At 37.0% G+C, this 27,325-nt stretch overlaps 1 protein-coding gene across 1 annotated transcript in view; it reads right to left on the minus strand.

Annotated features, from left to right (window-relative positions):
* LOC150098397 (protein ROP-like) overlaps nt 1–14,680 on the minus strand; it is a 312,656-nt gene extending 297,976 nt beyond the window's left edge. The window contains exon 1 of the mRNA XM_090405016.1: nt 14,635–14,680. Coding sequence (XP_090261142.1) covers nt 14,635–14,662 — 28 coding nt within the window. The 5' untranslated portion in view covers nt 14,663–14,680. The remainder of the gene's footprint in view (nt 1–14,634) is intronic.
* Between the last annotated feature and the right edge of the window lie 12,645 nt (nt 14,681–27,325).

The following is a 27,325-nucleotide window of genomic DNA, read 5'->3' on the forward strand; positions in this document are numbered from 1 at the left end:
CTTTCTTAGACACTCTTCTTTTTAAAAATTCAATTTTATCCTGCTCAAAACTAAATAGTGATCACTTCCTATTTCAAATCTTCTGTATACTCTTTTGCTCTGAACCAGTGGGAAAACATCACTATCAACTTATAACACAGTCAATGAAACTTTTCTTTATTTCTTGCATCTTCTCTCCATGTGAATTTGTGCACATTTTCATGATGGAACATGGTGTTAGTAATAACCATTCCATGTCCTGAACAGAAATATAGTAAGTGGTGGAAGCAGAGTTGTAGAGTAGATGCCCTCCCTCGATGAGTCTTTGGACTCCCTGGAGGTGACAAATAATAATAATAATAATAATAATAATAATAATAAGTATTTACCATTGTTATTAGCTTTGCTGTTTTCTCCAAATTTTCATAAAATATTTCTATATGTCTGGTAATCATTTTCTATTCTGCTGTTTAGATCTCTGAGGAACAACTCTTTCTTTTTCATTATGTCTGCTTCTTAAATGCCTCCGCACAGAACCTTCTATGGGACCACATGCACAAAGTCTCACTGTCCAGTTACCCATTCTGATATTTGCCCACATCACTTTACTTGTTATTGTCTGCAATTCAAGAAGATTATCTTCATATTTAGTGTTGAATACTATGGCTACTCCCTCTTTTCCCTGATTGTTATTGCCAGAATATAACATTTTGTATTTGTCGCTTAGAAAAACTCACCTGTTTTTGTCTTTTTTGTTTCAGTCACATCAATCATGTTGATCTGGTACTTATCCAGTTCTTCTGCTTGTTCAATTTCTTTTCCACTGATGCTTGTTATACTGATGGTACCAATCTGGAACACTGCTGATGTTGAGTTGGGATGTGCTCACGGATTTGTTCCAGTAGTTAACTTTGCAGTGTTCATCCTGGTTTCGTTTCCTGACAATAACAATGTGAGCCCTTGTTTTACTAGGTGCAGTGCCCAGCCAGCATGAAAAACTGGCATGATGTACCATTATTTGACAAAGTGGTTTAAGCCAATAAGAATACAATTTGGTCAGCTAAATCCCAAATTTCCATTCCATCCTTGTTCATTCAGTATCCAGGTGGATACATAACAAGTTGCACTAAGAGATGGTGGGGGATTAGACATTAGGGCATAAGTCCTAGTCGGTTCTTGCATTCCTTTAAAGGCTACATGAAGGTAATTACGTATAACTGGGAAGAGATATACACTGAAGCCTTCAATTCTTGAGGTACATGAACCTAAAAGTGTTCAAGTATTCACCACAACATGACTATCAACCATACTTGCCACTAATAATAATACGTAGTGCCGAACTGGTTGGCAGAGTAGTTAGCATATCCAATCTCCAGTCAAAAGGCTGCAGGTTCAAATACCACTGTGGGCATGGATGTTTGTGATTGTCAGTGGAAATTCTCGTGGTGGGCAGTAAATGCCGTTGGTGTAGTGGGTGGAGAGAGTTTTAGAGTAGGTACCCTCCATCGATGAATCTTGGGACTCCCTGGAGGTGTCAAATAATAATAATAATAAATACTGACCTGTATATTTAGATTATTGCCAGATTGTTTGTAACCTTGCTAATGCTAGATCAGGACTAGCCATGGATTAGGCCAATCAAACTGCACCTTTTTATGATATGTACTCTTCCTAACCAACTTACATTTTAGAGTACCTATTCTTAATTCTATTCCTTAAGCCTCTTAAGATCTTTAATTAGGTTTAACTATGCACTCTGGGTGGAAACAAATCCCCCACTCAGAGGAAGAAGAGGACGTCTCAAGAAATCGAAGTATTGTAGCTGCTCTTCTAAGCACAACACTCAGACCAGTACATAGGTCATCTGCAGACAATCTGGGGCCTGCATGTCACACCTGAATGGTGCAGCATAGGAAGCAGTGGCCACATAATCTCAATAGCTGCCATGATGCTTTTGTTCTAGTGACCTCATCACCAGAGTGATTGCACCATAACAGTAAGAAACCAACTCTCCAGTTAGCTTCGCCTTTCAACGTGCAAGGCACGAATGGTATTGTTGTTGGCTAGACAGGATTCTGATTAGAGCCATTCGGTCATCATCCCACACAGGGGCAGCTCATGCATAGGCACTGCAGAACTGCAGCACCCTCAATTTTTCTTGATATATAAATATATTTATTAATTTATTTATATTTGCTCGTAATATTTAATTTTATCATCAGCAATCCTATACAATTCTCTTATTTTGTATAAAAAAATAATAAAAATCCATCTTGTAGCACTTAGGAGGGCAAAGGACGCTAGCAGCACTGTGTTTACCACAGTGTCATACTCCTACTCATGCAAGCATATGCACGTCATAGTGAGATGCGAGCTATTAGAGTAATGTGGCACTGTCCGTTGCACAGTTCCACTGTTGTTTATATGCAGTTTGTTTATTATTACCAGTAGTAGAGTGTTCATAGTGCAATCGAGGTGCTTGGTGAGACATCTGGAAAGATTAGAGAGCAGAAGGAGGGTTGGTGGTGGAATAATAATGTACAAGGGGCAGTGACAGCTAAGAGGAAGGCAAAGCAGAAGTGGAATGAGTCAAGAGTGGAAGAGGATAGAGAGGTGTACAGAGAGAGAAAGCAAGAAGCCAAGAGAGTGGTGGCATAGGCGAAGGCCATGGCATATCAAGATCTGTATGATCAATTAGAAATAAAGGAAGGACAGAGAAAAATTTACCAACTAGTGAAATGTAGAAATAAAGCAGCAAACGATATCTTACATGTGAGGCAGATCAAAGAAGCTGAAGGAAGAGTATTATGGAGGGATGTGGACATAAGAAACAGATGGAGAATATATGTTGAGGGACTATTGAATGGGGAAAATGCAAGGACTCACAGAGAAAATGAGCAGCCTTCTGAGGAAATGGTGCAGAACATCAGCAGAGTGGAAGTGATGGAGGCCATTAAGAGGATGAGGAATGGAAAAATCGGTGGGCCCCAACAGGATTCCAGTGGAGGCATGGAAGGCACTGGGGGAAGAGGGAATTGACCTGCTGTGGGACCTATTCATGAAAGTTTGCCGAACAGGAAAATATACCCGAGGAATGGAGGGAGAGTACTCATGTCCCCATCTACGAGGGTAAAGGGGATGCACAAGACTGTAAAATTTACAGAGGAATAAAGTTGATGTCCCACACAATGAAAATCCTAGAAAGGGTTCTCGATGGAAGATTGAGGAAAGAGGTGGAGATTCATCATCATCACGAACCATGGGCTCACTGCCCGTTGATGTCTGATGCCTGTTTCACTATATTCTTCAACCTTTCTTTGTCCAGTGCACAGTGTCACAGTTTTCGTACACTCATTCCACACCAGTCTTTTATATCGTCTATCCATTCTCTGTATGGTCTACCTCTTCTGTTTAAACCATCCAAAATACCAAACATAAATGTCTTTATCTTCCTGTCCTCACTCACTCTACAGATGTGTCCAAATAATTGCAGCTTCCGTTTTATAATCTTCTGCATTAGATTCTCTTTTGGTTGTATCTTCTGATAGAGTTCTTCATTGGTGATTTTCTGTACCCATCATATTCTTAGAATCTTCCCGTAACAAGTTCTTTCAAATGCCAAAATTCTTTTTCTTGATTCCTTATTTATTACCCACGTTTCAGATCCGTATAGTACACTGCTGAAGATGCATGTTTCCAGTACTCTTAGTTTCGTTTGCAGACTGATCACTTTACTTTTCCAGATGTTATCCATGGCCTTCAGATTTGTTCTTACCTTTGCAATCCTGATCTTTATTTCTTTTTTACAGTCCAAGTCATATGTCAGTTTACTATCCAAATATGTGAATTGTTCTACATTTTCTATATCAGTTCCATCCACTTGTATCTTTTGTTTCATGTTCTTCTCACCAAATACCATTGTCTTTGTTTTTTCAAAGTTCATAACAAGTCCAAATCTCTTCCCTTCCTCATTTAACAGTTTCAGTGTTTTTTGTAGTTCTCTTTCATCTTCTTCAATAATAACAATGTCATCTGCAAATCTCAGATTGTTAATTCTCATTCCGTGTACAGATATTCCTTTGGCATCTTCCTTCAATTTGGCCATTGCTCTTTCTAAATGTGCGATGAAAATGCTTGGTGATATTGGGTCTCCCAGTCTTGTACCTCTGCTTGTTTTAAACCATTTCCCCAAATCATCACCTATTCTAACTGCTACAACTGCATTCTGATAAACATCTTTTAATATAGCTATTAGTTTTTTTTTATCAATTCCATAGGATTCCAGAACTGCTAATGTCACTTTCTGGTCAATACTGTCAAATGCTTTCTGAAAATCAACAAAGCAAGAATATGTTTTTGTTTTTTCTCCTAGCTTTCTCTGCTATTAACCTCATTGTCAAAATCTGTTGAATTGTAGTTCTATCCTTCCTAAATCCTGCTTGCTCATCTGCAAGGTATGCTTCCAATTGTGTTCTCAATCTTTCTGTCAATATGATCATCATCACTTTACCAAGGTGACCTATCAAGGCAATTGTTCTATAATTTTTCATTCTAGCTTATTTCCTTTCTTGTATAAGGTTACTAATATTGATTTCACCCACTCCTCTGGCATTTTCCCTTCTTTCCATACCATATTACATAGTTGGTGCATTTCTGTAACCATACTTTCACCACCATATTTAATCATTTCTCCAGTAATGTTATCGTTACCAGGACTCTTGTTGTGTTTTAGCCGTCCTATTGCTTTTTCTACCTCTCCTCTTAAAATGTCCATATCATGCTTATTACCTGGTGGTGATATCTGCTTCAATTCTTCAGTCAGTTTCCCAATGCTATCTGAATCTAGTTTTTCTTCATATAACTCACTACAGTATCTTGTCCACCACAGTACAATTTTTTCTTTATTCATCAATACTTTGCCTTTTTCATCTTTAATTGTGGTCTGTTTTGGTTGCCACTTTCTATTAATGATTCTGATCATTTTGTATACCTCCCTTGTTTTATGCTCTCCATAGTACTGTTCTATATTGTTGCACTGGGCTTCTAACCATTTCATCTTATCCATTCTGACTGCTTTTTTCCCCTCATTACACTTTCTTCTATATTGCTCTTCTATTTATTCTGATATATCCCTTCTTATCTTCAACATTCTTTTCTCATGTACTAACTTCAGTGTTTCTTGTGTGATCCATTTCTTCTTGATCTTCTCTTCTTCTGGTACTGTTTCTTCAACTGCATCTTCTATCGTCTTCATTACTCTTTCAGTCTTAAATTCGAGTTTTTTTCTTTCTCCACACTTTTAAATTTCTCTTCTAACACTGTTCTGTACCTTCTTCCTATTTCTGCTTCACTTATTCGTGCTGTATCTCTTCTATTCTGATGTTGGGGTTTATATTTCTTTTTTAATTTCAACTTGATGTTTGCAATCACTAAACTATGGTCCGAGTCTATATCTGCTCCTTGAAAAGTTCGACATTGCTGTACTGATGTTATCCATCTTCTTTTAATCATGTTTTTGGTTTTCCCAACATTTTATCGGCACGTCCATTTTCTACACTCCTTTTGTCGGAATCTTGTGTTACAGATCATCATCTCATGGTCCACAGCAAATTCTAACAATTTTTCACCTCGTTCATTTCTTTCTCCGAAACCATATTTTCCCATGACTCTTTCCCAACCATCATTATCTATTCCAACTTTGGCATTCCAATCTCCTTCAATAATTAGCACATCTTGCTTTGGTTTCTATTGTCTCTGTCATTACTTTGTAGAATAAGTCAATATCCTCATCTGTGCTGTCAGATGTGGGTGCATATATCTGGACTATTGATATGTTGAATGACTTTGCCTGAAATCTTGCTGCTATGATTCGTTCATTAACTGGTTTGTAGCCTAACAGTGCCTCTCGAGCTCTTTTGCTAAGAAAGAAGCCAACTCCTGCTTCGTGCATGGTGTCATGTCCTGACCATATTACTTCGCATCCATTGATCTCTCCAGATGATGTCCATCTCATCTCTGCCAATCCTAGTATATCCCACCGATGTCTCTTCATTTCCTCACAAAGTAGTTCTAATTTTCCTGACATCCAGAGTGTCTGCACATTCCACGTTCCTACTGATAACAGTTCTGTTAGTTTCAGTTTTGTTTCCTTTCGGTATCCCACTTTTCGATCCAACCCCGATCGCTCGATTGGTATTGCGGGCCTTGTTTATCCGGGAGACGCCCGAGCCGGCATGTTGTAGCTGTTGATTGTATAGGCATCAGATAACAATCGTGTTTTTTCTTTAGGGTCAGAGCATCGACACTCATCTGACCGACCGTCCTCCTTTATCCAGGCTTGGGACTGGCATGAGACCCCTAAAGATCCCATGGCAGAGGTGGAGATTGCAAAGGAACAATTTGGCTTCATGCCTGGTAGATCAACAACAGATGCTATCTTTGGGTTACGGCAGATGATGGAAAAGTTTCGAGAGAAACAATGGGAGCTACATCTGGCATTTATTGATCTGGAGAAAGCATATGATAGAGTGCCAAGGCAAGAAGTCTGGAGGTGTCTGAGGGAGAAGAAGGTTCCAGAGAAATATGTCAGGTTGGTGCGGGAGATGTACAGAAATGTGAAGACAAGTGTTTGGACCTGTCTGGGACAGACAGAAAGTTTTCAAGTAACAGTTGGCTTGCATCAAGGGTCAGCATTAAGTCCGTTTCTGTTTAACATTGTGATGGAGGTGGTGACGGAGGAGGAGGTGAGAGAAGATGCGCCTTGGACAATGTTGTATGCAGATGACATCTTGCTGTGTGCAGATTCAAGAGAAGAAGCGGGAACTAAACTGGAAAGATGGAGAAAAGTGCTGGAAGAGAGAGAGATATGAGACTGAGCAGAAGTAAGACAGAGTATATGTGTTGCACAGTGGGCGGTGGCCAGGAGACAGATCTAGAGCTGGAAGGAAATGTCATCAGGAAGGTGAGGGACATTAGATATTTAGGCTCAACAGTGAAGAAGATGGAGGAGCTGAGAAGGAAGTGGGATGCAGGATACAAACGGGTTGGGGGAACTGGAAGGAGATGGCTGGAGTGTTATGCGATAAGAGGGTGTCGATCAATCTGAAAGGCAAAATCTACAGGACAGTAGTGAGGCCAGCTATGATGTATGCTATAGAAACTGTGGCCCTGAGGAAAAATAACATCAGCAGGATGGAAGTAGCAGAGATGAGAATGCTTAGGTGGATGTGCAGTGTGACCAGAAAGGAACGTCTGAGAAATGACTACGTAAGGGGAACAGTGAAAGTTATGAACTTAGGAGCGAAGATACAGGAGGCAAGGTTGAGATGGTTTGGTCATGTGATGAGGAGGGAGGACGAATATGTGGGAAGAAGGGTCTTGCAGATGGATTTGCAAGGAAGGAGGAAGCTTGGGTGGCCAAAGAAGAGAGGGAGGGAGCTGGTAGAAGAGGACTTGAGGATGAACTTGGATGTGGTGACAGCCCAAGACAGGAGAATGTGGAGGAGACTCATCATCAACAGTGACCCCACTTAAGTGGGAGAAGCTGCAGAAGAAGAAGAAGAGTGTTCGTAGTGCTTATTGTGTTTACTCCGTCTATTTAAATATTTGGACATTACAATTAAAGGATTTAATTGTAATGTTCAAAAATTGTAAATCCATTCCTTTAATTACAATTAAAGAAATGGATTTTATTTTTAAGTAATTTTGAATTATACCAAACTATAATTTTATCATATTTTTTCATGAAACAAAACAAGAAGAATATATTTTATTTTTAAGCAATTTTGAAGTATACCAAACTATAATTTTATCAATAATAAACAATATTTTTTATGAAACAAAACAAGAAGAATATATTTTATTTTTAAGCAATTTTGAATTATACCAAACTATAATTTTATCAATAATAAACAATATTTTTTATGAAACAAAACAAGAAGAATATATTTTATTTTTAAGCAATTTTGAATTATACCAAACTATAATTTTATCAATAATAAACAATATTTTTTAAATGTTTAATTTTTTTTTAATTTTTACCATAATTTTGATATTTTATCCAAACACGTATAAACTGTACTCACAGTATGTATATTTCGAAAGTTGCAGCACTCCCACAATTTCAAGCCACGAGCTGCCACTGATCCCACATCAAGAACCTGAAGTCATTCAGTTCATGCATTAACCACAGAATGATGTTGAGATTATAAGTCATACTTGATACAGTGGCGGCTCGTGGCTTGAAATCATGAGGATGCTACAACTTTCGAAATATACATACACACTGTAAGTACAGTGTATATGTGTTTGGATAAAATATCAAAATTATGGTAAAAATTTTTTAAAAAATTAAACATGAAAAAATATTGTTTATTACTGCTAAAATTATACATTTGGTATAATTCAAAATTACTCAAAAATAAAATATATTCTTCTTGTTTTGTTTCATGAAAAAATATTGTTTATTATCGATAAAATTATACAGTTTAGTATAATTCAAAATTACTTAAAAATAAAATCCATTATCATAACCATGTCCTAAAATAAAAACTATAACAAATGTTATGTCTTTAATTGTAATGTCCAAATATTTAAAGAGATGGAGTAAACACGATAAGCACTATGAATACTCTACTACTGGCACAAACTGCATATAAACAACTGTGTAACTACACGATGCATAGTGCTGCATTACACTAATAGCTCGCATTTCACTATGACGTGCATATGCTTGCGCACGTAGCAATATGACACAATGGTAAACACAGTGCTACTAGCATCCTTTGCTCTCCTAAATGCTACAAGATGGATTTTTATTATTTTTTATACAAAATAAGAGAATTGTATAGGATTGTTGATGATAAAATTTAATATTACAAGCAAATATAAATAAACGAATAAATATATTTATATATCGAGAAAAATTGGGGGGGGTGCTGCAGTTCCTATGCACGAGCTACGCCTGCTTACCACTACTAACTGTAATAACACAGACCTAGTTTGCTTAGATTATTGCAATTCAGGTTGTTCATAACCTCACTACCGTGCCAGGTCAGGGCTGGTCACGGATATAGCGAATCAAACATTGAACCTTAATCTGATATTCACAAATTTAAGCCCCAATCAATTACCTAAACTAATACTACTGTTGAATTTTGAATGAAAATATTTTTACTAAGAAATATCTCATTCAGAATTTAACAAGAAAAAAAAACTAAAAGGGGAAATGCTTGTAAATAAGTGAAGATACCAATTTTGTTTAAAGAATTATACTAATACAAACTTTGTAATATTAATTAAAGGTGAAAGATGTCATTTTTTTATAAAAACATTATAATGTAAGAAGTTTCTCTATAAGATATATGTTAGAGCATAATAACGAAGGATCAAAGTCCATTAACGACAAATTGCTTATGTGCAAACGGCACGCACACAGTGTTTTTCTAGGAAGATGTAGCAATCGTATGGAGTATTCCAGGAAGATAGGAATAAAATAGGAGTCAGGTGCAAAAAAAAAGAAAGTTTTGGGTGAAAGAGGGCACTAGAGATACATAGAGGTATAAAATGGGTTTGTCCCCCCCCCGTTCAGGGCTTTTTAGGTTTTTTTTCAATCTGGAGTTGCTGGAGAATTTCTGGTGGAGTCGGGAAGAGTTCCAGTTTGAGATCTAGTCGATAGCAGGCAGCTATTCTCTGCTGTCCTGACATCGCGAAACAATAGACGAAGAAATATTAGGTACTTTTCTGAGTAAGCCTGAAGAAATGGCCACCACGTACGCCACTGGAAACAGCATGGATTGAATCGATTCAATCCATGCTGTTTCCAGTCGAGAATGCGATGAAAGGACAGAACAATGAAGGCCAAACCTAACCCGTGAGTTAATCACCAAGGACGAGATTGAACATTCGGAGGGAAATTATAACGAAAGGATAGACGGAATAAGTTACAGGAATGTGGTAATGTAAAACCCCTTTATAATTCCTTTGTTAAGAAAGAACGGAATAATGTGTTATGGAAGAAACAAGATGTTAGGTTATATAACTCTAAACTTGTAGGAAGGACTACAGTGAGATTTTAGATACCAGTGTTTATAACCTGATGGCGGTTTCCTCAGTATTTGTGTAAATGAATAGTTGTTAATTTGCTATAAGTAATGATCTATAGAATTATCGATGTGAATGTTTTAAGAATATGTGTAAGATAGTAGAGATATTTAAAGGATGCTAGCTAGAATTTTGTGTAGTGAAATGAGCCTATTCTTAGATGTGATATGTGAATTACAGTTGTTATGTCTAACCTTATAACTTGGGATAACTCTATTCCTATTGAATGTTATTATAAATGTGTAATCTTTAGAATCGAATAAATATATCTTGATTATCTTAACCTGTTTTGTGCCTTGATTTGAATCCAATGCACCACTTGCTAATATTTGAATCTGAGCGGGAGTGAAATATAAGAGAGATAGATAAAAAATTGATATGAGGAGTAATTAATAGATTGATTTACTTAGTATGTTTTCTGAGGGTTACCTCTTGGTGGAAAGGAATTTCTAACCTAGGGATCGGGCTGGCGCAGCTTGATCAAATAAATATTGCCATAACCTGAATAGGAAGAAACTCCAGACCGTTATTGCTGAGGATCAGACTCTATTCAGAAGTCAATCCTTTGTCAATTTATTTAATATACGTAATCATTCTAAGAATCGGCCAAATTGTGGATAGATTTAACTGTGAAAAAGAAAAGTAAAAGCAGACCACAATATAACACTACCTACTAACTTCTCCCATGCTGTACCTGTCCTGTGGATGAACTGCAACTATTTTTCAGTAATTTTCCCAAAACAAGGCTTACAGTAATCTGTAGAGTCAGTGGGTCATCCTATCAAAGCCATTAACCATGTTACAACAAGCACATCGTCATTAGAGACTCAACAAGAAGGTTCTCAACAGTTACTGTGCTTTGATAGGGCGTTAGACTTTGAATGGAGTACACCACCTCTTTGCAGCTCTCATGATGTCATCGCTAGAGGAGATAAAGGTTAGGTGTTAGTTCTGAAGCACAAGTTTTCAACACAATAGGTGGCATGCCATGAGGACCAGATGCCTTGTTTGGGTTCAGGTTATTAAGGATTCTTCAGATTTCTTTCTGGCAAAAGACTATGGGTGACATGTAGGGGGGGGGGGGAATCTGTTGGATTTAGCATGACCAGTGATGTGTTCCAAGGATTGGTCCTTGGACCACTGTTTTTGTGTGCATGTTAATGATATTGGGATGAACCATGCAGAAGATGTTCAATTGTTTACTGATGATGATGCAAAGATTAGGCTTGGTAATGGATACAGCTGATTACAGCATTTACAGATTGATTTGAACAGACTGGAACTGGCAAATGATAACAGCTGCCAATTCAATGACAAAAATAATAATAATAATAATTAAAACAAAAATTAATATAAAGTAATGCGCCTTAGCGTGATGAGATTTCCAGTATCATATTATACGATAGGATTATGCTTGGAGAAAAAAATGTTGAGACAACGGATCTTGGAGTTATTATTATCCCAAGACCCCATGGAATCAAACACTCATCTAGAAGGTCCTTTTGTCATACACACAGATCATCATACCTTAATTCTCTGCAGACACCACTCTCTCAGGCAAGGCATTCCAATCATTCACAACTCTGCATGCAAATAACCTGCTTCTCAGTTTTCTGCTCACTCACACCCTCCTTATACAGCTTCCAGGGATGACCTCTGGTCATCCCCTGATCTACACCATTTTCTGTAAAACCTCTTCAACATTGATCCCATAACAGCCCATTACTAACTTGTAAGTCTCTATCATATCACCACTCTTTATCCTATCCACTAGACTCTGTAAACTGCATCTTCTCAACCTTTCCTCATATTCAACATTCCAGATCTCAGAAAATACTTAGTAGTTTCTGAGATTTTACACCTACATAGTAGTCCATGTGTGTGACCTAATCAGAGCCTTATACAAAGAAACAAGAATCTCCTTACTTCTACAAGTCTGTGTCCTCTGCATCATTCCCAGAATTCTTTGTGTTATCCTCACAATTTTAGCAATATGTCCCCTAAATTTCAGATTCTTATCCACTGTCACCCAGAGATCTCTTATTTCCTTCAACTCCAACAATACATCCCAGCAAAGTGTAAATTCTACATCCCATCTTTGTTTCCCAAATTTTTAACCCTTACATTTTGCAACATTGAAACTGACATCCCCAATCACTCAATCTATTCAAGTCTTCTTGTAAGGCAACAAGATCCTCTCTACTTTTCATAGTTCGTCCTAATTTTGCATCATCTGCAAGCAACTAAGTATAAACCATATAAATCTTCGCTAATATCATAAACATACAGGTTAAACAGCAATGGCCCTAAAACAGACCCCTGAGGCACACCACTAGTGACTTTTCTCTTCCAGAATATTGCTCCTCCATACACAACTTGCTGATACCTATCAGATAAACAATCTCCAATCCAATGCACTAGTCAAAAGTCAGTTTGCCTCTTTGCAAGGTTTTGATACAACTTGGACAACTGTGTGCAAATGTTTCCCCTGAGTTTCAAGGAGATAAACAAGTTATGGAAATGATTCAAAGAAGAGTTACAAAGATGATATCAGGTTATGGAATGGACATTGAGGGCAGACAGAGAGTATGCAGACTACAGACACTGGTAAAACAAGAGGAGGGTGATATTATAGAGATCTATGACCTTCTGAAAGGGTGTTACAAGTTATCAGTTGATGAAATTTTTTTGCTATATGGAAGCAGCAATAGCTAGATATTTCTCTCACAGAGTAGTGAGTGAATGAAACTATTTGCCTGTTGAAGTCATTAGTACATCTAGTATGAATAAGTTTAAGAGAGGGTATGACAGCTGATTTGAGTGATTTATGCTAACCACCCTCAATCAGTTTGATTCCCTGAAAGTTTTTGATAATATGCCATACCTGAAATGAGAAAACAGCAAACAAAGCATACATTTAAACAAATGTAGGAGAAAATACACAAGCAATAAAACCTGGTGACATTTAATTAAAAAAATAAATAAATAAGAGGGGTGGGGAACATGAACATTTATGTTTTCAAGACCAGAATATCATCTCTTCCTAATTCAAAATCAAATGAAGTATAGTTCCTAGAAGTGCAAAAAGAAACAAACTTTAATGAACAATCCGGGAATATAATAACACGAAATATATAAATATGGTTTCCAACTACATTTAACTACATTTTTCAAGTTTCAAATTCTGAAACGGTATTTGCGCTTAACTAAGCCAAATACTTTATTTTTTTTACTTTATTTTATATATGTATGTAATACTTTATTACGGGGCCGATCTTTAGTTATAAAAGTTACCTTTCACAAATGAACAAAATATCAGCCGTAGCATCCATTCAGGACACAAAGCAAATGTTGGGTAACATTAACTATCAAACATTATTCAGGATGCTATACATAACAAGCATTGAAAACGAACAAATAGCTGGCGAAAGGATTTATCGAGAAGTTAGGTTGCTATGGTTATGCAACAAGATATGAGAGCGAAATTTAATTCTACAGGAAGTAAAAAAACGCTGTAATAATTTCTAAAAGCGTTTACTCTAACTTAAATTAAGCCCGACTTATTTTACTTCGTGTATAACTTAATTAAGCCTTTTCATCCCTTTAAAAAGGTATATTTTTATGAAATATACGTAAACTAAATTTATGACGATTGTGCGAATTGTTTTAGATAAATGCGATTAACTATTCTTGGTTTTTCTGTTTCTTAAAGAGTTTTCCAGTTTTAAAAAGTATCTTTGTGAAAGTTCATATGCTCTGTTCATTTCCATAGTTTGTAATGCTACAAGATGATAAAATAACGCCGGAGCGTTTGCCATTTGTCAAGTTTCCCGGTAGAACTAAATAAGCTACTTCCTGATGCAAGAGGATCAACTGTTTTGAGGGATAATTACCTTCGCTACTAACACGTGACCATTGAAGATATAAAAATATAATTTTAACGGTATGTTAAAGTGAATGCTAACAGTAGTACCAAACAATTTATTTACTACTTTAGACCATATATGCTTTTTTTATTTATTTATTTTTTTTTTTAGAATAAACAGAAAACTTCCAACTACATCGATTTCTCTCCGTTAAGTTTCGAATGTACTTTGATGAATAAACAATAAATAAATGATAATATATTTTATATATGATTCGTTTTAAAAAAGTTTTTCTTTTATAAAACAGTAATTTATATAAAATAAAAGTTTTTAAAAAAATGCGGGAAGGATGAAGAAAATATTAACGCAAAATTATTTTTAACTTGAATTAAGATTTGTTTAATAAAAATAGCATTTGTACTATAATAGCAAAATTGTCTGTACTAATTTTCAGTTACTTCATGCTCCGCGATCTTTTTTTTTTTTTTTAATGACAGAAAAATTCATCATAATTAGAAAACCACCAGTTGATAATGCATTTTCCGGCAACAAAAAAACTTGCAAACTAGTAACCAAAACAAACCAAAAAAATACACAGATTTACTATAAATTCACAACAGAACCGAAAGACAGCAATCATCCAAAAAATTAATCGGGAAAGCACTATGTAACAAATAAACCAACTCACTCATTCCTACAAGTGTCTTCAACGCCATTTTCACTGAACAGCTGGAGCCTGCCGTCCAGTCACCGTGAAATCGTGTTTACACTATATTTATTACAAAAGATAATCGCCATCTAGGATTTAATATTGACAGACTTTATATATATATATATATATCAACTTTTTTTACAGTTTGCGTCATCTAGGTTCATAGATTATGACGTAAAAAATGCTTCAAATGAATAGTAAAAAAAAAAAAGTAAATAATCACTTTTAAAAATTGTTATAAATTACCATTTCTTTATTAATAGATAACTGATCGTTATTCATTCTGAGTGAGTAACAAGTAGACACAGTTGAAAATATTTAATGAAGATGGATTAATTAAAAATTAATTAATTAATTTCGCAAGAGAACAATCCATGGATGAAGTTACAAGGGCAAAGCCTGCAGGAACCTTTGAAACAGGTGAGGTCACTACTTTCACGTAAACAGAAAACGTTAATTGCAACATGGAATGTTAGAACTATGTTTCAAATTGGAAAGATACAGTAAGTTATAAATGAAATGCAAAAGTATATAATAGATATTTTAAGAATAAGTGAGTTGAGATGGACCGGCTTTACAAGAGTGAGAACGGTAGATGGATATCAGATATTGTATTCGGGATCAGACGAAAGTCATGAAAGATGCCTGGTACTTATATTTAGTGCAGAGACCAGTAATAGCTTGATTTATTCGAAGCCCATAAGTGAGCGTATAATAGCTGATAGATTATATTTAAGATCTATTAAATTAACCGGCACGGGCAAGCGGATTTTTTCTCCTGGAAAATCGGATTTTTCGTCGCGTAAACTCAAGAGAATCGACCGTAGAACCCACATTATTTCAGACATTAAATACGAGTATTAAGATTAGGGACCACGAGATGGCGGCACTTGTTGAGACGTCTTTCTTCACTGCGCGCCGCTTAATTAGCGATAGCCTTGGGCCGGTTATCTCTGATTGGGTTCCAGTGGAGTTTGAACTGCCCACTCAGTCTCCAAAAGTTATATAGGGCTAAACGGCCTCGCTTACTCACTGTATATACGGATAGAAAATGGTGTTAGCTGATAATATGCACTAACAAATCAGAATGATCCTGAAGACAAGGGTAATTTTTATAATAAGTTACAAAAATTATTTTTATTATTATTTTGGTAACCTCCACGTAATCAATAGCCTCATAGTAGGAGGCCCACTCAATACCAGTAACATGTTTATCATAATGAACTTTGAAGTTATTTACACTACTTGCATTCGCACATTCTGGCAATGCATTCCACTCACTAACAACTCTCCATATAAAAATCTACTCCTTCCACCCTTCTTCGCCAAACCTTTATACAACTTCTATGGATGGCCTTTCGTTCTTCCCATCGTAACATCCATTATTTTTATAATTCCTACTGTATTAATCTGGTAAAATCCCTTAAATAGCTTGAAGGCCTCTATCATATCTCATTTTTTCCTACTTTCCATCAACCTCTATAATTGACATTTCCTTCATCTGGAAACTCGGGTTATTCATCCCGTAAACTCAAGAAAATCGACCGTAGTACCCACATTATTTCAGACAGTAACATATCCTGTTAGGTTTAGGTACCAAGAGATGGCAGTACTTGTTTGCCAGCCTCTTCATCGGTGGCTGCTATAATTACTGATAGACATGGGCCAGCTATCACTGATTGGCTACCGGTGGAGATTGAAGTGCCCACTCGGTCTCCAAAAGCTAGATAGGGTATAAAGGCCTCGCCTACTCCCTATAAGGGAATAAAAGGCATTAACTGATTTATTTTTTATTTATTCAACTGTACTTCATAACCACACTCCAAAGTCCTCATACGAATTTGGTCATTTGTCTTTGGACCCTTTCTAGTGTTTCCACATCACAATGAAAACAAGGTGACCAAATCTGAGCATGATAGTCCATATGCGGTCTTGCCACTGCCTTATACAGAGGCACGACCACTTCATTCTCCCTACATGTCAATGTACTTTTAAAATAATAATAATTATTATTATTATTATTATTATTATTATTATCTAACGCCTTTTTATTACTTATAAGGAGTAGGCAAGGCCTTTAAACCCTATTTAGCTTTTGGAGATTGAGTGGGCAGTTTAATCTCCACCGGTAGCCAATCAGAGATAGCTTGCCCATATCTATCACTAATTATAGACGGCCACCGATGAAGAGACTGGAAAACAAATGCTGCCATGTCTTGGTACCTAACAGGGTATGTTCTGTCTGAAATAATGTGGGGTCTACGGTCGAGTTTCTTGAGTTAACGGGACTAAAAAACTGAGTTTTCGGGGAGAAAAACCCGCTTCCGCATGCCTGCAATATGATGTGCAGTTTTTGCAACACGTATGATGTTTCCCCCAGAACTTCATTTCACTGTCTACTATCACATTAGGATTCAGAATCTTATCCACTTCCTGAAGTATTGCTCCATCAATTCAGTATGTTGCCTGAAATCTCTTTAACCCAAAATGTAACATACTGCAATTATTAATATTAAAATTACAACCCCATTCATTTGTCAAAGTTAAAAGTCTATTCAAATTTTCCTGTAGAGAATTAACATCAGTATTACTTCTGATAATTCTACCTAACTTTGCATCATTGACAAATATTTGAAGATCCTCACTCAAACCATATGAAATATCATTAACAAATAAGTTATTTAGTTGCAGTCTAAGAATAGAACCCCGAAGTATGCCATTGATCAACTTCCTTTTCTGACGCACTTGCTCCATCATGCACAACTTGCTGGTACGGCTGCCCCATCAGGGTTTGCAGCTTGTACCCCACAAAAAGACGCCTGATCAGAAGGGGTGCCATTTCAACACAATAAATAAATAAAAAAATTTATACAATACTCTTATTCATGAAACAAAACTTTACTACATAGATTGCACAACTTAAATAAAACAATAAGGCAATAACAAAATTAACAGTAAACTCAACCAGCGATTAGCACTTTGCTTTCACACTCACGAAGCAATATATCAAAGCCGGTTTGAATTAGGTTGTGATTTTATGGTGATAATGGAAAAAAATTTTTGAGATGGTCTATTTTTATGAACACATATATTATCTTGTGTGTATATGTATATATATATATATATATATACTAAATAAATAAAAATTTCTTGAAATTAATTTCATTTTAATTTGCAAATTCTATTTTATTGGGATGGGGGTGCTGAAATATAACTTTGAACAAAGGAATCTCTTACCCATGGGGCTGTACTGCTTGCTGGTATCTCTCAGAAAGCCAATCTTCAATCCATCTAATCAATATGGTATCTAATCCCATCTTCTGCAGCGCCTCACTGATCTGTTACGTGAAAATCTACCAAATGTCTTTGCAAACTGTAAGAAAATCACACCACTATATGAATCTCCTTTATTCAACACATTCATCACCTTATCATAAAAAGTAAGCATATTGATAAAACAATACCAGTCCTTCACAAAACCATGCTGACGATGAAAGAAAATTTTTTGTCAATAACTCAACCCTGTATTCTGTTTCTGGCCTATTTTTCCAAAACTTTGGTCACAACAGCAGATATACAAACGAGATTACAATTAGAAACTTCTGTACTTGAACCATACTTTTGGGGAGATATTATTTTTAGTTCTTTCAACTCCTTAGAAACCTTCCCCACTGCAAGGGTTTTTAAATAACCAGGTCAGTTGCATAACTAACTCTTTTGCACATTCTTTAAAAATATGTGGTGATATGTCATCCAGTCTCACAGATTTATTAACATCTTACTCAAGAAAAACTTGATATACCTCTGATTTTCTCCTTTAATTCTCATAAATCTTACCTCGTTCCTACATGTTGTATAGCATCATCACATCACTATAATATACATTGATGAAGTGTTTGTTAAATAATTTAACTATACCATTTGCTATAGCTACTCTACTACCATATCTATTTACCGTTTTCGCCAATTAATTGTTTTCCCCTCGCTTGCCACATAGCAGAAAAATTCCATTGGATTAGCTTTGACATAAGTAGCAATCTCAAATCATATTCGACTATTTCTTCTTTAACCATTTAACTTCTACTCTGTTTGTTCGCTTAACCGTTGGTATTCAGGTATGCATTGCTTGTGTTAGATACTGCCTTATCATTTCCCATACACTGTCAACATTTTTTCTGCACAACTCATCAAACCATCGTATTAATAATAGTTAACAATGGAGCTTCTGATAATCACCAACATTATACTTCTACTTATTTATTCTTCCTAACAACTTTTAATATGTGACTGCCATCAAACCTATAACTCATGATCACTCCTACCAACAAGTGGCAGTGTCAAAATCTCATTCACAACCACATCCGGTGAAGATATTATCAAATCATCCAACTCCCAAAAAACTTCATATTAATTCCATGACATGCTGCTTAAGGTTGTTATCCCGCAGAAACTCAAAAAAAAGTCACACTCCTTGTTATCCTACACCATCTCTTCTTTCCAATCCAGATATCGATTATTAAAATCTCCCATTTGGATCATTTTACTTTTACTTGCTCAATTAATTTGTCCAAATATTTCACAATCAGTACCAGGGCCGGCTCTACCGACGATGCAACACGTGTTTGCACAGGGCGACAAGCTTTTGGGAGCGGCAAAATCGGTCTAAAGTATACGAAAAATAAATCATAAAATAAGTCATATATCCCATATCTGTTGAAACCAGACTTCAGGAAGTCGTTAGTTAAATTTTTATATAATAAAACTTCATTGTACTGCATATTTTTTCAAAAAAATCATAATCATAATAATGTAGTATTCTGTTGCGTTTAATATCGTACTGTCGGCGGGCAAAGGTTGGTCAATTGGTAGAACCTCTGCTACTAATAGCTCAATTAAGTAAGTTTGAGCGCGGTTCTTAGTTGGAAAGGAGACAATCGTTCGATGCTGTTGGCACACTCTCCCTCGATGAGTCTTTGGACTCCCTGGAGGTGTCAAATAATAATAATAATATCAGACGACGTGACTATAGAAGAACACCTATTTTGCATTTATTTCCGATTCCATTGTTGGCCGTGAGTTGACCTTGACTGAGGGTAAATCTCATTTAACCAATGAGACCAAACAATCATAATGAGATAATTGGTTAAGAGTAAACCAGTTAAACAAATAAGAAAACACATAAATACAGACGGTATTTATGTATTTTGATAATACAGTTGTGCAGTGATTGTAAATAATACTTTTTGATGTAGTTATTAGGATTTGGCTTTGAAAATGATTTTAACATTCCAATATGTCTGATTAAATGCAGTATAAATTTTTTTAATTCATACTGAAGAAATCCTTTGATTAAAAAAAACTATCAGGTGCAGAACATCGCAAACGAAAATTGGAAAAAGAACTCGATATTCAGAAACAAAGCGGGGCTTTGCATAAATATCTAAAAACAAAACTGAAACAGCTAATGTAGTACAAGAGAAAATAAGAAAGGACCGAAAAGAAAAATTCTGAGCTCATGGCAAATATCAGTGGCGCACTCAGAATTTAATCTTGGAGGGGGCCCGAGCATTCAAGATTTAATCTTGGGGGTGAGGGGAGCGAGTAGAGTAGACGATTTATGAATACACACTATGCATTGCATACGACCTATGACTGAGCATCTGCAGTGATCGCCAATACATGACAAGTAATATAGAAATAGAAGACGCAATATAAATAAAATAATAAAAAAAAAAGAATTTTAATTAGGAAAAGATTTTTGGAACATTTTTCTAGTGTTTATTTCCTTTTTCTTTTTTTTTGGGGGGGGGCCTTGTCCCCCTCCCTGGGTGCGCCATTGCAGTGGTTAAATTCTAAACTAATACGTTTAGGGGCCTTATGCAAAATAACCAATTGTATTTACCTTTTGAATACTATCGGGAAGCTCCAAACCTCCCGTCCCTTTCATCACGCGTTCATAATCAGGCTACTGTTGATATTGACTTTATATACACATTCAAAACTGTAAACAATTGTTGAATAATAACACAATAATGTAGGCATAATCACAAAACAGAAAAATGTTCCTACAAACTAACCAATTGTATTTACCTTTTAATGTGATCCACTAGTCTGATGTCCAGCAAGTCAGCAAATCTTTCCTTTCGTTAATCGTATTAATATTATCGCAACAGATGGGGATTCTGTGTTTCTGTGGATTCGTTACAGACCTCTTTCTCTTCAGAAACTACACACAAGCTGTCATTACAAACTCGTTTTGTATTATCACTGTCATCCGAGATATTTTTCCGTTTAAAGAAGGTACCAATGTACTTATCCATAATTGAAATACCGTACTTACTCGCATATAACTCTCACCCCCAGATTTTACTTTTCGAAAAAAGAAATTAAAAAGCGTCGCATATACCTCGCAAATGAAACAAACTGAAACACGTTCAGAGCAGGGCGATAGTAACTTGCTACCACGGTACACAACACGCCCTCCTATATATATATATATATAAGAGGGCGTGTTGTGTCAGTCGACTAAAATCTAAACAACCACAATAATAATAATAACCGTTGCATGGCGAATTTCCTCGAGATACTGAGGACAAAACTGACGTGAATAAGAAGTGACAAGTATACCTTTATTGTCGAAACCGGTCTGGGTAGTGGCCCCTTGCCTTTAATACAAAACATCATACATCCCCTTCTTGGAGATGTGTTTTGGCATTAAGGGTAAATATTAAGATTAGTGATCGGAGCTTGTTCCACCTTTGCCACGAGTTGCCCTGATCTTGCACTACCTGTGGGATCAGTTAGACTTGCATCAATTGCAGGCGCAAACTTGACTTTTGGTCTGTTTGCTTACTTGGAAAATGGAGTAAAACCAGGTTTAAAATTGCTTGGTATCCTTAACATATTTATACCCAAGGTAAAAATACTTTCTACATTTATATCTCCTCCAGAGATTTTATTTAATAAGGTTAAAACACCTTATGGTAACTTGTTTTGGTGAAATACTTACAAGCTCTGTATTACTAAATCTTGGTATTGCCCTTCGGGTGGCTCGGATGTGCTGGACATTGTCATCTTTAAAAATTTAAGATACCAATACAAATTGGAATCAGTCAACGAATTATCTTCTGACCACAGTCCAATAGTGCTTAATCTAGGTTCATCAGATCAATTCTCTCCTCTGCACACATTCATACCATGGGACAAGTTAGCAAAGGTTCTTCCTGATCATATTGGTCTGGTACCCAATATCAGTAAAAAGGAAGAGATTGACACAGCAATAAATAACTTAACTATACAAATTCAGAAAGCAATTGAATCAGTCAGACAATCCACTGCCTTCAACCCAACTAACCGAATCCCTGAAGAAATCATGGATCTAATCAGAGCAAAAAATAGAGCCAGGAAGAGATACCACAATACCAGAGCCCCACAAGATAAAAAAAGTATTGAACAATCTAAACAGGCAGGTCCGAGAAGCTCTTCAAAAACACAGAAACCAACAATGGGAAACCAAATTGACCAACATTAACATTGATGATCATTCTGTATGGAAATTCTTAAAAGCAATCCGCACCAAAAAACAACTCATACCCCCTATCCAAACCAAGAAAGGAACAGTTCACAAAGATGAAGAGAAAGCCGAGGCAATAGTAGATAATCTAGAATCTCAGTGCAACCCATCGTATACTAATTTAAATATCAACCTTATATACAAGATTCATCGTCATGTTAGGTCAACCTTAAGACAGAACAATGTCAACTCAGAACTTATCACTCCTACTAATCCAACAGAAATGATAAATATCATCTCCCATCTAAACAATAAAAAAGCCCCAGGACCGGATGGCATAACTAATAGAATAATAAAACTACTTCCAAGAAAGGCCATAGTCCATCTCGTTAACATTACAAATGCCATCTTTAGATTCCAGCATTTCCCTTCTACATGGAAAACAGCCACAATCATGCCACTGAAGAAGCCAGGAAAAAATGCTCACCTACCTGAAAGCTACAGACCCATAAGCCTATTATCCTGCCTCGGAAAGATAACAGAGAAAGTGATCCTCTCAAGATTCCAAGCAGAAACAGATAAGTTAGGAATTTTGCCTAATGAACAGTTCGGCTTCCGTAGGGTCCATAGTACATCCCAACAAGTGCACCGGCTGGTAGAAATTATTACTAAAGGTTTCAACTGGAAACTCAATACAGTTGCCATCTTCATCGACGCAGAGAAGGCTTTTGATAAAGTATGGCATCAAGGTCTTCTCTACAAACTGATTAAATTTAATTTTCCAGTCAGGCTAATAAAGGTAATACATTCTTACCTGAAAGACAGATACATGCAGGTCAGGGTAGGCGAAACGGTTTCGACCAGACGCAGGATCTCGGCAGGCGTACCTCAAGGATCTCTTCTGGCACCTCTACTGTTTTCAATATATGTAGCAGACATCCCTCTGAACCCAAGAACAACATTCACTGCATTATATGCAGATGATACTGCACTGATGGCAAGATCACTGAGCCCAAAACTGGCAACTAAAAGATTACAAAATAGCATACACACCTTAGAAAAATGGATGGCAGACTGGAGGATCCAAGTTAACCCCCAGAAAAGCTCAGCCATACTGTTCACTAGAAAGAAAATTCACACCATGGAGGATATTTATTTATTGGGAGTAAAGATTCCATGGCAGACTGAAGTTAAATATCTTGGAGTGATTCTTGATAGTAAACTCCTATTCAGCAAACATATTAGTTACATTACCTCTAAGACATCCAACGTCTTAGCACAGCTCTTCCCTATGATCAACAGAAAAAGTAAACTGGATATGCAAACAAAATTAACAATCTACAAGATGGCAATTAGACCGGTTATCACTTACGCATCCCCAGCTTGGAGCCACACCGCAAATTCAAACATTCTAAAACTTCAGAGATTACAGAATAAGAGCCTGAGGATGATTCTGGATGCCCCCTGGTACATAAGAAACACCCAGATCCATAGAGAAGTTAATATCCCTTATATCTCTTCCCTTCTCAAAAATCTAGCTGAGAAGTTCTTTACCAAGACAAGTAACCACCCAAACCCTTTAATCAAGGAAGCCTCGGAATATAATGAAGAAGAAATCAACAAATATAAAAGACCAAAGTCTATCTTAAGTTCAGCTGAACACAACTAACTTCACTGCCCTCAATGAGCGAGCATAAAGCTCACAAACATTCCATTTAAAGTCCTACCATTAAAAGACAAAGGGGAATATGAAAAGCAATTTTGCTTCACCCATCTAGCCAGAAATGTTAATGTTAAATCTTGGTATTTCTATTTCTAGCCTAGCTCCCACTGACGAGACCTCAATAATTCTAGCCTAGCTCCCACTGACGACTAGGGCCTGGCTCCCACTGAAGAGACCTCCAGTTCCAGATTTAGCAGCCCCGAGAGAAAGCTCCATGTTCCAGTCTTCTTTTGGATTCCAGTTGCCAGTTACCAGATCCCGAGAGAGAGCTCCTATTCCAGTATTGTTTGGTAAGAACCCTTCTAGTTTTTCTTTTGTTGGTTTTTATTTTTTGCGGCCTCGTTCCAATCGGTGCAGGTCCGTTTTAGGGTATTTCCTTTTGGGGACTGAAATTTGCTATTCCGTTGATAAGGTATTTGCTTTTTAACGATGTCGAAATTCTTGCCAAGAGTTCGTACTCTCGGGATCGAAATTGACCCAAACATCGACAAAGCGACGTTTGTGAGAGCTCTTCTCAAAGTCGTCAAAGCAGAAAGTATTTACGGGCTTACCCCCTACGGGGGGGGGTAGATTCCAAATAGTAACAAACAACATAGAAACAAGAGAAATGCTCCTTAAGGGCGTAGAATGTGAAGAGAAAAAATACCTGCCCTTCCTAGTCGGAAGTATTTTAAAATCCCTAAAAATTGACAGGTTCCCACTCGAATATCTAGAGAAAGGGGAGGAAATCATTAAAACCATTTTCTCCAAGTGGGGGATTGTCCGAAACGTAACAATCGGACAAGACGCGGATATCCCAGAGTGGAAATCAGGGGAAGTGAGCATTTCAATCGAGATGAAAACCGAGGTCCCCAACTTGATTTTTTTAGGCTCAGCAAGAGTAATAGTCAATTATCCAGGCGTAAGAAAACAATGTTTTCGGTGCACCGCTTTGGGTCACCTTAGCGCTCACTGCCCGAAAAACAACACATGCCGCAACTGCTTATCGACAGAACACACATTGAATCAATGTGAGGCACCGTGCCGTAAATGTGGGAACACATCCCATAAAATAGATATTTGTCCTAATAGGACCCTTGCAGAAAGTGCAGGAGGCGCCATAACACCTGCGGCAGCAGCCATTCCTAAGCTCACAACACAGGACTCTCGAGCTACCGGCCAAACAGTAAATGAACCACAAACAACTGAACCAGAAGAGTTTCCAGCCCTCCAACCGCCAGTTACCGCAATGACTACATTAGGAAATCAGGCAATAATTGGGAGGAACGCAGAAGGGAGAATTAGGAAGAAAAAGAAACAGAACACTAAGAAATCTTACACCAATGAATCGGAAGGCAACAATAACAGCACAGAAACAGAGGAAATGGAAATCAACACCAGTACAACAAAACGACCCATCACGCCGGAAGAAGAAGGTGAAATGAAACGAAATAAACAGGACACTGAAAGCCAAATAGAAGCCTCAAGTTCAAATGAGGATGAGGAAGGAAATGAGATAATATCGCGAAACAACACAGAAAATGTGGAAGAAACCTCATCAGAAGAAGAAGACAGGGAGCAAGGAAACAATCCAGAAACTAAGGAAGGAACAAACTCGGTTAAAAGCAATACTCCAAACGGCTCTGTCATTTTGAAGAACTTTAAGGGATCTCCAAAAACGGCAGGAAAACTATTTCAGATAATGACCACAAAAGGAGAGCCAACTTTCTTGCTCTTTAAAAGGAGCAATAGACTCATATGGGGAGAACTCTATGTAAAGGATATAACCAAGGTCGAGCCCCAGCAACTGGACGGTCACCTGGACTTAACAGAGGAGGAAAAACAACACTTATGCGACACATTGAAGTCGCTGACACGAGTAGATCTGAAAAAGAGATACCCAGGGATAATGAAGGAATTTGAAAAAAGAACTTTACCAGTAGATACAAACACCGGTTCTTCTCACGCCATTACAAAACCGGTAAAAAGAAAAGAACCCCGATATGAATATTCGAATGTAACAGAACGAATCCTATTCTATCTTAGGAATAAACCCGAGATAAAAAACAAAGTCCACACAGCTGTACAGGAAAAGGGAGACGTGGCTTTGCAATGTGAAGGTGAGCTAGAGAGTCTTAGAATATGGCTCAAGTTTGGGAAAGTCACTTACGACCGAGCGGAATGGAATGAATGCTTGAAGAGAATATGGCAACTTAATGATGAAGAGTCAGTACACGTACTCACAGTGATGGAAAACGTGGTAAAAGACTATGAGGAAGCGGTAAGAGATAGCAGGGCAAATATGACTTAAAAAAAAAAAAAAAAAAAAAAAAAAAAAAAAAAAAGCCCCTTCTAAGTTTCTTGGTTCTGTTTCTGTATGTTCACGCTTAATCCACATAGGAGGGTGCAGACCTGAGAACCCGAGCGGCGAAGGCTTACAGCGAGGCGGTGCAGCTCCTTGCGGGCTGTATCACTCGGGCCAGGCTCTTCCCCCGTTCTTGCAGTACTTTTCTGTTAATTCACCGACTTTTGTTGTTTCTGTTTATGTGTGTCCTAGTTCTTTTGATTTTCAATTTATGTGTGTCTTCCTGCATTTGTTTTTTTCACTTCTTTCATCGGCCAGACATCTGAAGAGGTGGCTGGCCGGAGAACGCGGAGGAGAACGGATGGAGGGAGATAATGTCGGAGATCTGCTTGGTGTTGGCATTTAAGTCAGGCCAAGTAGATCGACTGAGGCCTCCTTTAACTATCTACTGCTATCCACTCTATCTTTCCTCTCCTCTCTCACTATCAAGCTGACTCTCAGCACAACTTTTTTTTAAATCTAAAGAGGCCAGTGATGAAAGGCATGAACTCCCATTCTACCTCAATAAAGGTCGAAACCGGTCTGGGTAGTGGCCCCTTGCCTTTAATACAAAACATCATACATCCCCTTCTTGGAGATGTGTTTTGGCATTAAGGGTAAATATTAAGATTAGTGATCGGAGCTTGTTCCACCTTTGCCACGAGTTGTCCTGATCTTGCACTACCTGTGGGATCAGTTAGACTTGCATCAATTGCAGGCGCAAACTTGACTTTTGGTCTGTTTGCTTACTTGGGAAATGGAGTAAAACCAGGTTTAAAATTGCTTGGTATCCTTAACATATTTATACCCAAGGTAAAAATACTTTCTACACATATATATATATATATATATATATATATATATATATATATATATATATATATATATATATATATATATATATATATATTGGTTATTTAATTCCTAATCCCAAGTATCCAAACAATTAAGTTTGCACCTGAAGCAAAGTTCAAGTCTAAAGATGGTACAACACCATGGCAACTCATTGTAAAGGTGGGTAAAGCTCTGATCACTATTCTTAGTATTTTTCCATAATGTAAAGCACATCTCACTAAAAGATGTATACTGCAATACATTATGAGTGGGG

Source organism: Typopeltis vanoorti, chromosome 15, assembly GCF_054136105.1.
Source record: "Typopeltis vanoorti isolate ZY-2024b chromosome 15, IOZ_Tvanoo_1.0, whole genome shotgun sequence".
In the NCBI taxonomy this organism is placed as follows: Eukaryota; Metazoa; Arthropoda; class Arachnida; order Uropygi; family Thelyphonidae; genus Typopeltis; species Typopeltis vanoorti.